This window comes from Cervus canadensis, chromosome 7, assembly GCF_019320065.1.
Source record: "Cervus canadensis isolate Bull #8, Minnesota chromosome 7, ASM1932006v1, whole genome shotgun sequence".
NCBI classification, from domain to species: Eukaryota; Metazoa; Chordata; class Mammalia; order Artiodactyla; family Cervidae; genus Cervus; species Cervus canadensis.
Genome location: NC_057392.1, coordinates 46502129 through 46520342, shown reverse-complemented (window position 1 = coordinate 46520342; position 18214 = coordinate 46502129). Strand labels below are relative to the sequence as shown.

Here is an 18214-nt window from a genome sequence, read left to right as displayed (position 1 = left end):
GACAAGTTTTTTGTCATACCGTATATGTCACTCTGCTTATTTAATGTATATGCAGAGTACACCATGTGAAATGCCAGGTTGGATGAAGCACAAGCTGGAATCAAGCTTGCTGGGAGAAATCATCAACATCATATATGCAGATGATACCACTCCATTGGCAGAAAGCAAAGAGGATCTAAAGAGCCTCTTGATGACGGTGAAAGAGGAGAGTGAAAAAGCTGGCTTGAAACTCAACATTCAAAAAACTAAGACCATTGCTGAAGCTGAAGCTCCAATACTTTGGCCACCTGATATGAAGAGCTAACTCATTGGAAAAGACCCTGATGCTGGGAATGATTGAAAGCAACAGAAGAAGACATCAGAGGAATGAAGATAACTTAACCGACTCAATGGACATGAATTTGAGCAAACTGTGGGAGATAGTGGAGTATAGAGGAGCCTAGAGTGCTGCAGTCCATGGGGTGGCAAAGAGTCGGAGACAACTTAGCAACTGAACAACAACAATACTTCTAGTGTTTCACACATGGTATACATTCAAAAGTGATGTTAGAAACTGGAATTTACAATTAGAAAGAAAGGAAAATTTAGTTGCTCAGTCATGTCTGACTCTTTGGGAACCCATGGACTGTAGCCTACAAGGTTCCTCTGTCCATGGGATTTTCCAGGCAAGAGTATTGGAGTGGGTGGCCATTTCCTTCTCCAGAGGATCTTCCCAGCCCAGGGACCGAACGCGGGTCTCCCACATTGTAAGCAGACGCTTTACCGTCTGAGCCACCAGGGAAGTCCTAGAAAGGACTTTATAAATCACCTAAACATTCTGATTTCACAGGTACAAAAGTCTAGGCCTAAGGAGGGTGAAAGAATTGTCTGAGGTCAGAAAAAACAGTGTCCTTAGTCCCTAAGTTGTGTCTGACTGGACTCTTTTGAGATCCCATGGACTGTAGCCTGCCAGGCTCCTCTGTCCAGGGGATTTCCCAGGCAAGAATACTGGAGCGGGCTGCCATTTCCTACTCAAGGCAGCCTTGGAGACCCAGGGATCAAAGCAGCATCTCCTGCATTGGCAGGCGTATTCCTTACTGCTGAGCCACCAGGGCAGATCCTCAGAATAACTAGTTTTGATTCTGAGAGCTCTAATTTACATGATAATTTCTTTTTCATTTATAATACTGATTTGCCTTATGCCAATACGGCTTTTTTTTTTTTTTTTTTACTAAAATGAATTATTTTTTAAAAATTCCTTACAGAAATGACATTTTTCTAAGCTTTCTTCCTAAAATGCCTGGAATGGGCCCTCAGATAGAAGGCCCTTGCCGGGGATAGGAAGGTCGCAAGACACCTTCATTAGGGCGCTAACTCCTTTTTTTCTGCCTTGTGGCTGACCCACCGCTCCTCCCTCCGCTGCCTGCCCCCTCCCTTTCCTCGGAGTCCACCGCCCCAGCACCTCGATCCCTGAGGCTCCGCCCCGTTCAGGGCCGCGCGCCCTTCTCCAAGATGGCGCCAGTGGCCTCTCCTCTGGGGGAAGTGAGCTCACGCTACTCCGGAAGGGAAGGCGGGGAGAGAGCGAGCGGGCGGGTGACCGGCTGTGGGGCTCTAGGGCTGTGGGTGGGGCGGTGGCCGCAGTTGAGGGTTTCACGTTTGGGCTGTAGCGAGGGTAAGGGACTCGTCCGCCTCTGGGAACCGGGTCGAGGGCCCAGGGCCGGGGGCGTTGGAGGAAATCGCCCCAAGCTGTTCGCCTCTGACTGGAGGCGAGGCGACCCTGGGAGCCGGCGTCCCGCCCCCGGCGGCCTCCTTCCCCGACCCTCCTCCCGGGCTGAGCTCGAGCCGCTCCAGCTCTGCCTCGAGAGCTGCTGTGGGAACCGCCGAGCGGGCTGGACTGAACCTTCCCGCTGAGGACCAGCTTGAGAAGAGGGAGCGAGGCGGGTCAGTCCGTCAGCCCAGAGGTCAGGCCGCGGGTTCCGTCAGAGCTCCGTACTTCGCCCAGCCCTCCTGGCTAGGGTCGCGACCTCCTCACGCTGTTTCTGCTCCTCCTTTGAGCATGCCACCAGGTCCTCTGGCAGGGTGATTTTTTTTTTTCTTTCCCTCCTTGCTTTTGCCCGGAAGGAGATATATATATTTAAAGGACATCTGCCCTCATCGCTGTCCTTCTCCTTTTAAAAGTTTCCTTCGGGGGAATGCTTGTATTCCTTCCCTGGACTGTTTGATGATTACTGCTCCAGCCACCGGCTGGTTTAGCAATTGGGAGCCCTTTCAGATCAGATCTTAAATCTTATCACTTACAAAACTACTCTACAGAGTTGTTTCTCCCGCCCAAGAAGGGCAGATGGACTTTGGCGTTAAGATGCAGGGGGGTGAACCAGTGTCAGCAATGAAAGTCTCAGAGAGCGAAGGAAGGCTGGAGGGCCTGGCCACCGCGGTGACCCCGAACAAGAGCAGCAGCAGCAGCAGCTGTGGGGGTGGAATCAGCAGCAGCAGCAGCAGTAGCAGCCGAGGCGGCAGTGCCAAAGGCTGGCAGTACAGGTATGGCCCTTTCTCCAAGGTGGTTTCCTGAGGAGGGGGTGAGTATGCTGAAGTCTGCATTCCTGCAGTTGTTGAAGGGTTAGGTTTATGCAGTAACTTCAGAAGTAGCTAATACGTTTCATTTGGACCTGGGGGGTCTCAACTTTCATTAGCAAGATTTAATACGTTTATTTGTCCATTCAACAGGTATTTATTGAAGGCCTTTTGGAGAACACATAAATGTATCCCTTAACTCCCTGTACAACCGTAGAGTTAATTTTTCCTGTGATTTGAGTCTATACTCACTTTTTTTTTTTTTTTGCCTATATTGTAATTTGTTGACAATAAGTCTGCCTCCCTTTCTTGCTTGTTGAAGGTGGGGAACTGTTTAACTCCACTCTCTCCAGAGGCTAGCAAAATGCTTGGTGCTGAGAACTTGTTTGTCCAGTGATGGAATCATTCAATCAGAAAAGATTCTCGTCCTCATAGTATTTGTGATTTAGAAAAAGAGATGTACCTAAATAATTTAAATACAGAGTGTGTGCTTGCTCAGTCGTGTCTGTCTTTGTGACCCCATGGACTGTAGCCTGCCAGGCTCCTCTGTCCATGGAATTCTCCAGGCAAGAATACTGGAGTGGGTTGCCATTCCCGTCTCTAGGGGATCTTCCTGATCCAGGGATCGAACTCAGGTCTCGGCAAAAGTACTCTAAACTAGTGAGATGTTTCAGTTTGAGTTGATTAGGCCACTCACACCCCTCTGTCTTTGAGAGATTCTACATTTATTAATTTTCATTGATATGAATGAAAAACTGAAGGAACAGGAAGTGAGTGCTGGCGAAGTAATGGTAGTTTTTTGTTTTTGATAATGTATAGGATAGGTGAGCATAGCCATCCAGAATCTTTTTTTTTTTAATTGAGAAATATTTGACATATAACATTATATTAGGTTCAGGTGTACAATGTAAAGATTTGATATTTGTATGTATTGTGGAATGATCACCATAATAGATCTAGTTAATGTGTGTCCCCACACAGAGTTAATTTTTTTTTTTAATGAGAACTCTCTTAGCAACTTTCAAATGTGTGATACAGTATTATCAACTATAGTTGTGATGCTGCACATTACGTTTCCATGACTTATTTATAACTGGAAGTTTGTACCTTTTGATCACCTTCCTCCATTTTACCCACCCCTGCCTCTGGCTGCCCTCAGTCTGTTCTCTGTATTTATGAGTTTCGTTTTGTTTTTTAGATTCTACATATAAGAAGGATTGTCCTGTATTTGTCTTTTCTCTTTCTGACTTTTCTCACTTAGCATAATGCCCTCAAAAAGTACATCCACCTTATTGCAAATGGCAATATTTCCTTTTTTATGGCTGAATAATATTCTGCTGTGTGTATATATACCATATTTTATTTATCTTATTTATCTACTCATCATTGTACATTTGATGGCCTCTTTGGTTGCGTCCATGTTTTGGCTTTTGTAAATAATGCTGCAGTGAACATGAAGGTTCCTATGTATTTTCAAATTAGTGTTTTCCTTTCCTTCAGATGAATACCCAGAAGTGAAATTGCTGGATTATTCAGAACCTTAAGAATGAATGAATGAAATTGTAATATCCTGTGTTATTGGAATTATAGGAATGAATTCTTAAATTTTGGTCAAATGATTGCCTTATGCCTAGCTCTAGTCCTTTTTAGCCTTTGTGATGTTTCTAGTTGTGAAATTTGTATGAAATTTGGAAGAGATTAAAATCAAGATTTTGTGAAGGCTATACATTTATCATGAATAGTATCCATATATGTGAAATACGCTTGGCTGTATTTACATACAGAAAAGTGGAAGATTATAACTTTTTATTGGTAAGTGATCATACAAAAGGAAAGTATAGTTACTGCGAAATGTCTAGGCTCAGTTTTGGAATGCATGATGCTTTTGTGTGTGTGTGTAGTTTAAGACTAACCATATAAAATTATCAATAACTTAGCAGGGTTATTTTGCTATAACTTAAGGAAGCAAGATAAAGTAATATTTCATGTAGCCAGAGGTCAGTCTTCTGACATCCTCAACTGTTTGAAACCCAATCTTTAATTGAATTGAAAAGTGAAACAGGTTTTTTAACACTGTCATAAAGCCATATACTTTATTCCTATACTTTGATTCAGGACTCTATTATCCCTTACTTAGGGTATTATTTAATGGTTATATAATTTTAAAACTAGAATCTGTTGAAAGCACAAAGGAAAAAAGTTATCAGGAAATGGCAACTGACAACATAGAACAGTCAAAGACTTGAAAAATTAACATGCAGATTCAGCTATATTACTTCCTATTAATATAATTATAGTTACAATGACCTTGTCATCCAGGAAAGTACAATATGTTTAAGAACGCAGAGAACTGTATCATACTATGGTGAACAATTTCAAGGAAAATGACTAAACTAAAAAAAATGGCTTAAGTGTTGGGTAATTCAGTTATGTGGAACTCTTCCCCAGTGATACAGATATATAGCGCATTACTGTATTTACATACTGACATATACTTTTACTTACATGAGGCTTGTTCAAAGCTAATCTTTCAGCCTGTCTCTCAGTTGAATTTATCCCTTTATCCTGTAGGACATTAGTCAGACAGTTTCCTTCATTGTCTTGTGTTACTTCTTCCCAGGCTTCTTCCTCTGAGGCCCTAAGTCTCTATATTTAAAAAACAAAAACAATAATGAAAACTAATCTCAACCTTTCCTCTTAAAAACAGTTTACACTCAACTGCTTCCATTTCCATAACCCTTATTTATTGCTCAACCCATGACAATTGGCTCTGTCCTTATCAAGGATATGAGTAAAAAATGATGAATATTTTTAGATTCTTATTCCAACTTTATAAGATATATGATATCTTTATAAGTGTATCTGTTACTATTCTTTTCTTGCCTTTTTTGACATTACTTTCTCTTAATTTCTCCTTTATTGCTCTAAGAAAAAGCACCAAGTCATGTCCGACTCTTGTGACCCCATGGACTGTAGCCTGCTAGGCTCCTCTGTCCATGGGATTCTCCAGTCAAGAATACTGGAGTGGGTTGCCATTTCCTTCTCCAGGGCATCTTCCGGACCCAGGAATCAAACCCAGGTCTCCCGAATTGCAGGCAGATTCTTTACTGACTGCTATACTGGGAGCCCCTTTATTGCTCTAACTTTTGTCTAATTGCTCCTTTCTCACTTCTTTGGTTGGCTCTTTTACTTTAGAAGCTAATATGTTGCTTCATCATCTCCTCTTAAGCTCATGATTTCTGTTTGCTGTCTCATTCTCTTCCATGGCCTCACCAGTCCCCATCTGGAATTTTAGAGCCATAAATACAACTGTGCTTACCTGTAACTTGCTACTATCGCATTTTAAAAAATGGAGATTTCAGGTTATGTCCTAGGGAGTGGTTGAAATTTAGTAAAGACTGTGTGATTCAGTGGCTTCCCAGGTGGCACAGTGCTAAAGAATCCACCTGCCAGTGCAGGAGACACAGAGATGTGGGCTCTATCCCAGGATCCGGAAGATCCCCTAGAATAGAAATGGTAAAATGCTCCAGTATTCTTGCCTGGAAATTTCCAGGGACAGAGGAGCCTGGCGGGCTATAGTCTGTGCTCACGACTGAGCAGCTGAGCACATGCACTGTGGTTCAGACACTGGGCTTTGGCTTTGCAGACTTAGAAGATGAATTGGCATAATGCTTTCACGAGTCATATATATTGTAGCATATATTGTTACTTTATTCCTTTTTGTGGCTGAATAATATTCCATTTATGAATACACCATGTTTTGCTAATATGTTCATCAGTTTCCATGTTGTATATTATGAATAATGCTGCTTTGAACATTTGTGTTCAAGTTTTATGTGGACATAGGTTTTCATTTCTCTTGGATATATACCTAGGAGTAGAATTGTTGGGTCATAAGGTAATTGTTTAACTGGTCAACTGTTTATGAACCTGTTAGACCATTTTCCAAAACTGCTGCACCATCTTATCTTCTTATCAGCAGTATCTTAAGGTTTTAATTTCTTGATATTCTCATCAACACTTGTTACTGTCTGTCTTTTTGGTTTTAGCCATCCTAGTGGGTATGAAATGGCATCTCATTGTGGTTTTTGAATTGCATTTCCTTGATGACTGATAATGTTAAGTATCTTCATGTACTTACTGGTTATTTGTCTGTCTTCTTTGGAGAAATGTGTATTCAGATCTTTTGGCCACTTTAAAAAAATTGAACTGGATAGTTGGTTTACAATATTGTGCTAGTCTCAAGTGTACAGCAAAGTGTCAGATTCTTTTCCATTGTAGGTTATTACAAGATACTGAATATAGTTCCCTGTGCTATGCAGCAGGTCCTTGCTGTTTATCTATTTTATATACAGCAATTTGTATCTGTTAATCCCAAACTCCTAATTTATCCCTTACCCCCTTTTTCCTTTGATAATCATAAATTTGTTTTCAATGTCTGCGAGTCTGTTTGTATCTTGTAAATAAGTTCCTTTGTGTCTTTTTTTTAGATTCCACATATAAGTGATATATGATATTTGTCTTTTTCTGACTTATTTCACTTACTATGTTAAAGTCTAGGTACATCCATGTTGCTGCAAATGGCATTATTCTTTTTTTGCTGAGTAGTATTCTTTTGTGTGTGTGTGTGTGTGTATTACATCTTCTTTACCTATTCATCTATATCAGTGGACATTTAGGTTTCTTCCATGTCTTGATTATTATAAATAGTGCTTCTGTGAACATTGGGGTGCATCTGTCTTTTCGAGTTAGAGTGTTCAACTTTTCCAGATATATGCCCAGGAGTGAGATTGCTGGATCATATGGTAACTCTATTTTTAGTTTTTTAAGGAACCTCCATACTGTTTTCCAGAGTGGCTGTACCAGTTTGTATCCTTACCAACAGTGTAGGAGGATTCCTTTTTCTTCACAGCCTCTCCAGCATTTATTATTTGTAGACTTTTTGTTGATATCTTTGGCCATTTTAAAATTGGATTATTTGTCTTTTTATTATTGAGTTGTAAGAGTTCTTTGTGTATTCTGTGAACAGTTCTCTTATCAGAAGGTGAAGGTGAAGTCGCTCAGTTGTGTCCGACTCTTTGCGGCCCCATGGACTGTAGCTCACCAGGCTCCTCAGTCCATGGGATTTTCCAAGCAAGAGTACTGGAGTGGGTTGCCATTTCCTTCTCCAGGGGATCTTCCCGACCCAGGGACCGAACCTGGGTCTCCCGCATTGCGGACAGACGCTTTACCTTCTGAGCCACCAGGGAAGCCCTCTCTTAGCAGATATTGATTTGCAAATATTTTTTCCCACTTGTGGGTTGTCTTTTCACTTTTTTTTTTTTGCCAAGCCACAGGGCTTGTGGGATCTTAGTTCCCCAACCAGGGATTGAATTTAGGCCCACGGCAGTGAAAGCCCAGAGTCCTAACCACTGGACCACCAGGGAATTCTGGTCTTTTCACTTTTTTGATGAAATTTTTTGTAGCACAGAAGCTTTTAATTTTCATGAAGCCCCATCTGTTTTTTCTTTTGCTTATTACTTGGGGCCCCTGGATCAGAGACCCTCAATATGAGGATTGGGAGAATATGCTGCCTCAACAATTTAGGGACAATGCCCCTTCCCAGAAAGTAGTCTAAATAAGTTGGCAAAGGTTATATAGCTGGTAAATGAGAGAAATTTTATTCCCAGGGAGCTGTTTGCCTAAAGATATTAAAAGTAGATGAGCTCTCTAAAGGAATGAATAATTATTGATGAAGAATTAGTTAGAACATGGAAGCTTCTTGCTTTCTTGCCTTTTCATACTGCTCATGGGGTTCTCGTAGCAAGAATACTGGAGTGATTTGCCATTCCCTTTTAGAGTGGACCACATTTTGTCAGAACTCTCTACTATGACCTGTCTGTCTTCGGTGGACCTTTACGGCATAGCTCATAGCTTCGAGTTATGCAAGCCCCTTCGCCATGACAGGGCTGTGACCATGATGCAAAGAACTACTCATTGGAAAAGACCCTGATGCCAGGAAAGTTTGAAGTCAAAAGGAGAATAGGGCAGCAGAGGATGAGATAACTGGTTCGGTAGCATCACCGACTTAATGGACATGAATTTGAGCAAACTCTGGGAGATACTGAAGGAAGGACAGGGAAGCCTGGCTTACTGCAGTCCATGGGGTTACAAAGAGGTGGATATGATTAGCGATTGAACAACAAAAGTTTCATCATTTACTAGTGTTGTAACTCATGCAGCAAATACTTTTGAGTCTTTTCCATGTGTGAAGCTCTCTGTTAGTTAATTCTAAAATAATGTATGCTCTCAGAACAGTGGAAGTAGGGACCCCAAGACTTATTTTGGGAGGATCATGAAAAAGGATCACTAAAGGGAAGAGCTTTGACTATATTTGCAAAATATTAATGTATCATGATGAACTTTTTTAAAACCAAAGCTGAGAGTGTGTTTATTAGTCTTAAATTTTCTTTCCAGAGTAATTTATACTCACATGATTTATATTCACTATTTAAAATGAAAATAGATTTCTTAATTCTAGATCTTTCCTTCCTTTTTCATAGTAAATGTTCAGTTTATAAAATGTGCATGTTTCCACTATTTTTCTTTTGTCAGCTTTCAGAAAAATTTACAAATCTGCAAATCTGCCACTTTTTTATTTAAAATGGAGAGAAGAGAACTACCCAGAGGAGGAACTGAAAAGCAAATTGGGGCATATGATAGGCCTGCTTTTTCTTATTTTGGCGTCTGTGCTAGCTAACCACTGTTAACAAACAGATCTCTTTGTTAGAAAACAGTATGCTAACATTAGCAAATAGTATACATTTCAGTAGATTGGGTAGAAGTCTGCAAATACATAGAAATAATTTTTGTGGTCAGACCTAGTGTCTTCCACTTTAAATACTCTGTTACAGGGAAAAGTACCCATTTGCAAATAGGGAAATGACATTTGCCTAAATATAGCCTAGTATTTGCTGTCTTTGAGATTTTTACCACTTTTGGGGTTGATTTGAAGAAAAAGTTGTTAACGTTTGCTTTTTTTCTCTAAAGGTTAAAGGAAAGTTGAATATGTATTTCTGTACCCTAGCTTTTGTTTTGTTTTGTTTTCTTTGTCTTAAGTCTGCTACAGCTGATAACAAGGGGAAGACAACTTATAGGCATAAAACTGAGAACAATAATTATACTGTTGCAGAAATCTAGTGAGAATTCTACCAAGCCTTGAACAAGATTTGGTTATAGTATACTGTGATTTCTTATATTTTTGCTTTATGAGTTTAAGTATAGTCTATTTGAGTTCATATTTCTCAAGAAGTTATATTTATTAAAACTATACAAACAACTTAATGTTAGAACACACAAATTTAGTCTTTTTAGTATTTTCTAAATGTCATGTAATTTAGGTCCCAGAGGTAACTGCCTGTTAAATAGACTTGTGGGAAATTATGTCTTTTGTTTTTGCTTTTGAAAATACTAGAGATAACAGGCCTCATGGTGTAATGGTTAGCACTCTGCACTCTGAAAATAGTGGTGAATATTCTTAATGTAAGTTATACTACTTTGAGAGAGGGAACATCTTTCTTAGCTAAGAATCTTCCACTGTACTGATTTTGTTTAATCAAATAATTTGTGTTCAGACTTGTTCAGGTTTAACTTAAAACTAAATTGCCTAATTAAAAAGTTCCATTAGCGTTTTGACAATATCTGGGTTTTAGGAAAATTTTAAAGCAGTTTAGTTTCTGGTGAAAAAAAGATTTTCTTTTTGGTTAATTAGGTATTGTAACAAAGCATCATTTCCTACTCAGAGTCTCTGCATACTTGAGTTCCCCTGCTTTTGCAATTTGCTTCCATTACTATTCTTGAGGTTGGCTGGAAAGTCCCTGGAGGGGTAGACTGAAGCCTATGGTTGCTACTGGCTATAGCTGGAAACCCTAGTGAGAGGGATAGAAGGAAGAGAAAATTAGAAATGGAACAAGATGTAAAACAGGGATGAAAAAAGGACATAGGAAAGAAAGATAGACAGAGGGAGAAAGAGGGAGGGACAGAAGAAAGGGACAGAATGAAAATGATGTAAGTGATGAGATGAAATGCCACCAACAGTTGCTTCTGAAACAGGTTTCCTATCCTTGATACAAGAGGCCTTTTTAATGTAGTGCCTGAGCCTGTACTCTCAATTCTATAAAGAATAAGTTGTTTATCAATTTTGTAGATATTTCATGTATTTATAACTAACATAAATGAAAAATATTCTAAATCTAATTTTGGAGAATAGGTAATATGTTCACTTGATCCAGAAGGAAAAAAAGATTTGTGATGAAAATCTTTCCACCTGATCTCCACCTGCTCAGGACTCCTCTCACCTAAAAATAGAGGGTAAACACTTGGTTTTTTGTGTACTTTCAGAGATTTTTTTTTTTTAAGAATTAAGTAAATATAATATACATTTGCTCCACTTTTAATTTTACCACAAATGGTATCAAACTATATATATGTATGTAGTCTTAGCTTAGGCTTTCATAACAAAAATGCTGTACTCTGAATGGCTTAAACAACATAAATTTAATTTCTCACAACTATGAAGGTAGGAAGTTTTGAGATCAGGGTGCCAGCATTGTCAGGTTCTGCTGAGGGCTCTTTTCCAGGTTTCCAGGTGATCTTCTCACTGTGTGCTCACATGTTAGAGACAGAGGGATGGGAGAGAGCTCTCTGGTGTTTGTTTTAAAGGCACAAATCTCATTATAGGGGTCCCAATCTATACCTGAGTATCTCCCAAAGGCCCCATCTCTAAAAACCATCACAGTGGGGGTTAGGACTTTATCATATGAATTTTGGAGAGACACAATTCAGTCTACCTTTAATAAGTTCCCTATTGATGGACATTTGTTTTCCAAAATTTTGTTATTATAGTGTTGTAGTTAATAACCTTCCACACATGTCATCTTACAAGCATGTGAATATATCTGTGGGAAAAATACCTAGAGGTTGGACTTACTGAATCAGCTTGTAATTTTGATAATAGTTATTATATTTCTCCTCATTGGGGTGTATGGTGGCAGTGATCGAGTGCTTGTTTCCCATCAGCCTTATCAGTGTAATGTGTTATTCAGTTCAGTCGCTCAGTCGTGTCCGACTCTTTGTGACCCCATCAATCGCAGCACGCCAGGCCTCCCTGTCCATCACCAACTCCCGGAGTTTATTCAAACTCATGTCCATCGAGTCGGTGATGCCATCCAGCCGTCTCATCCTCTGTCGTCCCCTTTTCCTCCTGCCCCCAATCCCTCCCAGCATCAGGGTCTTTTCCAGTGAGTCAGCTCTTCGCATCAGGTGACCAAGGTATTGGAGTTTCAGCTTCAGCATCAGTCCTTCCAGTGAACACCCAGGACTGATCTTTAGGATGGACTGGTTGGTTCTCCTTGCAGTCCAAGGGACTCTCAAGAGTCTTCTCCAACACCACAGTTCAAAAACATCAATTTTTCGGCACTTAGACTGGCAAAAATTTAAAAGTTTAATAGATTAAAAAATGATATTTCAGGATAGTTTTAATTTGATTCTTTTTTATTATGAGTGAAATTTTAGCATGAAATTCTGAGTGGGATTTTATTCTGTTTTGGTCTCATTGTAAATAGTGAATCAATTTATTAATAGATCAGCAGTTGGGAGAATTCTGTACAAAATATACTTATGCCTTTGACATAATTTTGTTTTTATTATTATATTCTTGGTAACCAGAGGCATGGTTTCATTTTAGAGTATACCTTGTATATTTTGAAGTTATATTTTTAAAATTTCACATGGTTTTATAGCTATACAAGATATGGAATCATTTGATTATGCAAATTTGTAATTGGAGGTGATCCACTTCCTAGAAATAGGAAACTTGAAGATTTGCCACCAAAAATTATGATGAAACTATTATTTAAAAAAAAAAAAAAGATTTCTTTTTTTTGCCTCTCCATGAGTCATGTGGAATCTTAGTTCCCCGACCAGGGATCAAATCTGACCCCTTGACAGTAAGCATGTGGAGTCCTAACCACTGGACCACCAGAGAATTCCCAGATGTTTCTTTTATTTCAGTACTAGAGTGAGCTTTTAAATTTTTCTGTGTTGTTTTTTGAATAACTTACAGGTTCTTTAAGGCAAAAAAACTTGAGAGTTTGAATTTGTCGTTAAGTAATGTAAAATTTTCAAAAGAGTCAACTCTTTAGTCAGGTTATATATATATATATATATATATATATATGAAAACTTTGCTTGGAGCTTCTTGTGTGGTTATCACCTTTTTTCTCCTTTTTTTTCCATTTATTTTTATTAGTTGGAGGCTAATTACTTTACAATATTGTAGTGGTTTTTGTCATACATTGACATGAATCAGCCATGGATTTACATATATTCCCCATCCCGATCCCCCCTCCCACCTCCCTCTCCACCTGATCCCTCTGGGTCTTCCCAGTGCACCAGCCACGAGCACTTTTCTCATGCATCCAACCTGGGCTGGTGATCTGTTTCACCCTTGATAATATACATGTTTCGATGCTGTTCTCTCTAAACATCCCACCCTCGCCTTCTCCCACAGAGTCCAAAATCTGTTCTATGCATCTGTGTCTCTTTTTCTGTTTTGCATATTGGGTTATCGTTACCATCTTTCTAAATTCCATATATATTTTTTTCTCCTTTTTAATTCAAATATGGAGGAAGGGAAATGCTTTTCTGTTATTTCTTTTTACATTCAATTTAGAAAGAATTAGCACAAGGGAAGAATGTATTCTTTCTTGAATTATGCTGTACAGGCAAAATTTAAATGTTACTGTAAGTGTGTTTTTGGAACTAAGTATGGTTTAAAGCTAGAGAGAGGTACATAACAAAAGTAGAGAGAATAGACATTCAGATAGGGAGAGGATAGCAGGGACTTTTAGTATCCTGCTGTCCTCTTGTTCTGTGGTGTCCAAGTCTTATTGAAATGGCTATTATGAAGACTTTTTGAGAGTATATGGGGTATAAGTAAATGCTACTATGTGAACAAGATATTGTACTAGAAAAATATGTCTACTTTTCTGTAAAAATTTTAAATGTGAAATATGTTGCTCTTACATGCAAACTTTACTTTTGAAATAACAATTTTCTGTTGAGGAAAACCTTTGGAATTTTGAGTGATGAGTAATGTACACACATTTTAGATTGAAAAGGTCATCTAACTAACACATGAGAGAACTGAAAGAGAATTTAAGTGATTTGGCCAACGTCACACGTGGCATTAGTCGGTGGGAAAGTCAAAACTTGATCATGTATCCCTTTCAGGTGTGCATTCCACAGTATATACTACCTCACGCTTAAGCTTTAGAAACTTAATTTTGAACATAGAGTTATTGAAGATCCTACTAGTAATGTCTGAAAGTCCTGTTTATAAGTAAAGACTTCACCCTGTTTTTGTTGGCAGTGGTGCTGTAGGTTGGTGTGAGGAAACTGGCCGTTTTTGTATTGAAAGGTGGGAGTTAACATTGGTTGCAGTCTCCTTAGAGAGCACATTGACAATATATAAAAATTAAAAATGCATATACATTTCAAGAACAAATCTGAGTCAGTTGAAGTGAGGTGGATGAACCTAGAGCTTGTTATGCAGAGTGAAGTCAGTCAGAAAGAGAAAAACAAATATTGTATATTAATGCATATATGTAGAATCTAGAAAAATGATGCTGATGAACCTATTTGCAGAGGGTTTGACGAAGTTGAGAGAGTAGCATCAACGCAAATACACTACCATGTCTAAAATAGCTAGCTAGGGGGAAATTGCTGTTGGACACAGGGAGCCTAGCCTGGCGCTCTGATGGCCTAGGCGGGGGGGGGGGCCGGAGAGTCAGAAGGAAGCGGGTACATGCATACGTGTAGCTGATTCACATGTTGTACAGCAAAAACCAACACAGCATCATAAAGCAGTTATCCTCTATTAAAAACGAATTTTAAAATGCATATCCTTCTCTCCTAGGGATTTCACTTTTAGCTAATATATACAAAGATGTGTATAACTTAGTTTGTTATAGTATTGTTTGTAATAATAAAAGCCTGGAAGCAAATGTCCATCACTAGGAGGACTAGTTAAATATATCGTAATACTGCTGTGCAGTGGATTTCTATGCAGATGCTAAGAATGAATTAAATCCATATGTGTCAAAATGAAATCATCCATAAGAAAATTATGAAAGAAGCAAGGTACAGTGTATGTAGTAGCAACCATTTAAAAAAAATTTAGTGAGTGCACACAGTGCACACACATACTTGTAGGTACACAGACTGTCTCTTGAAGAGATGGTAAAAAGTTGAGGGAAGTGCTTATCTCTGAGGAGGGGAACTGTTGGCTGGAAGACAAGATTGGAAAGAGACTTTTCACTGTATATATATGTAGTTAGGGAACAGTTATTAGGAAAAAAGTTTTTATGAGTTGCTCATATTTCTGCTTCCCTTGTGAGTTGAGGTACTGACTCTCCTTTGTTCTTTACTGTTTTTTTCAAAAAATATTTGTATAGCAAAAAGTCTCAGAGGGTAGAGATAATATCTCCCTCCTGAGCAAAAGTCAGGTTTGTTTTTTTTGTTTGTTTTTTAAAAGTCAGGTTTGTTTACTGTCCAATATAATAAAGATAATGTCTCCTTGCCATGGAGGTCAGATAGACTTACTGTTCTTAAAAGATTTGGGTTCCCGCCACTCAAGGTTCCTTGTCTGTACGGCCACCTACCACATGTGCAGGCATCTCCTGCCCTCTGCATTGCCCCATGTGACTGGGCTGATAATCTACTGCTATTGCTGTGACTACTGAAGCCTTTGGTCTCTGATACAGGAGTTTAATGTATTCTGCCAGCATCCAGGAAACTGTGGCAAGCTAATTTGTTGGCTTGCAAATAGGGAAAGTGGAAACAGTGGCAGATTTGATTTTCTTGGGCTCCAAAATCACTGCAGACGGTGACTGCAGCCATGAAATTGAAAGATGCTTACTTCTAGGAAGAAAAACTACGACAAACCTAGATAGCATATTAAAAAGCAGAGACATCACTTTGCCGACAAAGATCCGTATAGTCAAAGCGATGGTTTTTCCAGTATGGATGTAAGAGTTGGACCATAAAGAAGGCTGAGCACCAAAGAATTGATGCCTTCAAATTGTGGTGACTGGAGAAGACTCTTGAAAGTCCGTTGTACTGCATGGAGATCAAATCCGTCAATCCTAAAGGAAATCAATCTTCAATATTCATCAGAAGGAGTGTTGCTGAAGCTGAACTTCCAAACTTTGGCCTCCTGATGCGAAGGGCCGACTCATTGGAAAAGACCCTGATGCTGGGAAAGATAGAAGGCAAAAGAAGAATATGACAGAGGATGAGGTGAGGTGGTTGGATGGCATCACCAACTCAATGGACATGAGTTTGAGCAAACTCTGGGAGACAGTGAAGAACAGGGAAGCCTGGCGCGCTACAGTCCATAGGGTCGCAGAGTTGGACATGATTGAGTGACCGAACAACAACAAAATAGGATGATGTCTCAGACCCTTCATAGTTCTTGACAAGATACCTAGTGGACAAAAAAATTACTTTTTTCAAATAAAAGAAGTGGGAGACTCAGCTTTTTAGATCCCATCATTCTGACTTGAAAATGTCAATCTAACAAAGTAAGACAGATCTAGAGAACTGATCTAGAAAATGAGCCTTTGTCTGCAGAGGAATCGACTCCCTTGAGTGGGAGAAGACCAGTGTTTCCTGGGCATTCACCATATTGAAGTGCACTTCAAATATATTTGGATTGAAATATCTCTTCTTCATTCCTCATTATAAATCTGAAGTTCAGTTTTTTTATTCACATTTACAGGTAAAGACACAGGACCAGATGTGTTACTTGCCTAAGATCGCACTGGGATTCAAACTTGTGTTTGTCTGGGTTAAGCTCCTGCTCTTCACATTATAATAAACAACTTCCTAACTTTCTGTAAGTGTTAGAGTTGACTTTCTACCCTTTCATGTATAAGTTTCTTTTTTCCCATCTTCAGATGGCTGGTTACCTGCATGAGGGATTTAGTTGTCTGTAACTATCAGATTATATATTGAATTTTTCTTTCTGTTTCCAGTCTGTATAGGCAAATGTTTTACAGCTGTGTTGCTCTAACTTCCTTTATGAAAACTCTCTTAATTATGTAAGACAGTCAGTGCAGTTTGTGATTTAAAGGAGCCCATGGCTGATGTAACTTTATGATCTTCAAAATTCACGAGGATTTATATTCTACCCTGTAATATATCTGTTACTGGGTTTTTCAGAGGTCAGTAAATAACACCATGAGTTCAGGGCCAGTTGAGAGGACATACGGATCAGATAGGATGCAGTCAAATTGTCAGATTATTTTTTTATTGTGGTAAAATGTACATATCATAAAATTTGTGACTTTAACCATTTGTAAGTATTTATAAGTTCAGTGACCTTAAATATATTCACATTGTTATACAGCCGTCTCCACTATTCATTCCAGAATTTTTTATCATCCCAAACTAAAACTCTGTAACTATTAAATAACTCCTTATATCAGGCCCCGCCCCAACCACTGTTCTACCTTCTGTCTCTGATTTTGACAAATCTAAGTACCTCATGTAAGTGGAATCATAAAATACTTGTCATTTTGTGATTAGCTTATTTCATTTAGCAGTGTCCTCAAGATTTATCCGTGTTGTATCATGTGTCAGAATTTCCTTCTTTTTCTTTTAAGGCTGAATAAATATTCCCTGTATATATATATACACCACATTTTATTTATCCATTCATCTGATGGATATCTGAATTGTTTCTGCCTTAAAAAAATTTTTTTAATTAAAGTATTGTTGATTTACAATGTTGTGTTTAATTTTTGCTCTACAGCAAAGTGACTCAGATATATGTATTTTCTTTTTCATATTCTTTTCCATTATGGTTTATCACAGGATATTAAATATAGTTCCTGGTGCTAGACAGTAGGACTTGTTTATCCATCCTATGTATAATAGTTTGCCTCTGCTAATCCCAAATGCCCAATCCTTCCCTCCCCTACCCCTATTCCCCCTTGGCAATCACAAGTCTGTTCTCTGTATTTGTGGGTCTGTTTTTGTTTCATAGATGTTCATTTATGTTGTATTTTAGATTCCACATACAAGTGGTATCACATGGTATTTGTCTTTCTCTTTCTGCCTTAACTTCGCTTAGGGTGAACCTAGAGGTCCTTGCATGTTGCTGCAAATGGCATTATTTCACTCTTTTAAACAGCTGAGCAATATTTCATTTGTGTGTGTGTATGTGTGTATACGTATGTATGTGTACCACAGCTTCTTCATCCATTCATCTGTCGATGGACATTTTGGTTGTTTCTGTGTCTTGTCTATTGTAAATAGTGCTGCTATGAATGTAGGGGTACATGTATCTTATTTTGTTTTTGTTTTTTTTTTTATAATAAGTTTTAACATACTGGAGAACAATTACTGAATAATTTTAAAATAAGTAAAGGTTATTAATGTCAGCTTAAAATAAAATTTTGAGTAACGTTTATCTGTCACTAGATAATTCTCTAATAATTAGCATCTTTTCTTGTCCCTGTTGGCCATCTATGTGTCATCTTTGGAGAAATGTCTATTTAGGTCTCCTGCACTTTTTTTGCTTGGGTTGTTTGTTTTTGTTATTGAATTGTAGAAGCTGTTT

The 18214-nt window shown here is 38.7% G+C and overlaps 1 protein-coding gene across 1 annotated transcript in view; it reads left to right on the top strand.

The window, feature by feature from the left end:
• Window positions 1-1557: 1557 nt before the first annotated feature.
• Window positions 1558-18214, top strand: part of OSBPL11 (oxysterol binding protein like 11) — a 90005-nt gene continuing 73348 nt past the window's right edge. Inside the window, exon 1 of the mRNA XM_043473211.1 lies at window positions 1558-2517. Coding sequence (XP_043329146.1) covers window positions 2321-2517 — 197 coding nt within the window. The 5' untranslated portion in view covers window positions 1558-2320. The remainder of the gene's footprint in view (window positions 2518-18214) is intronic.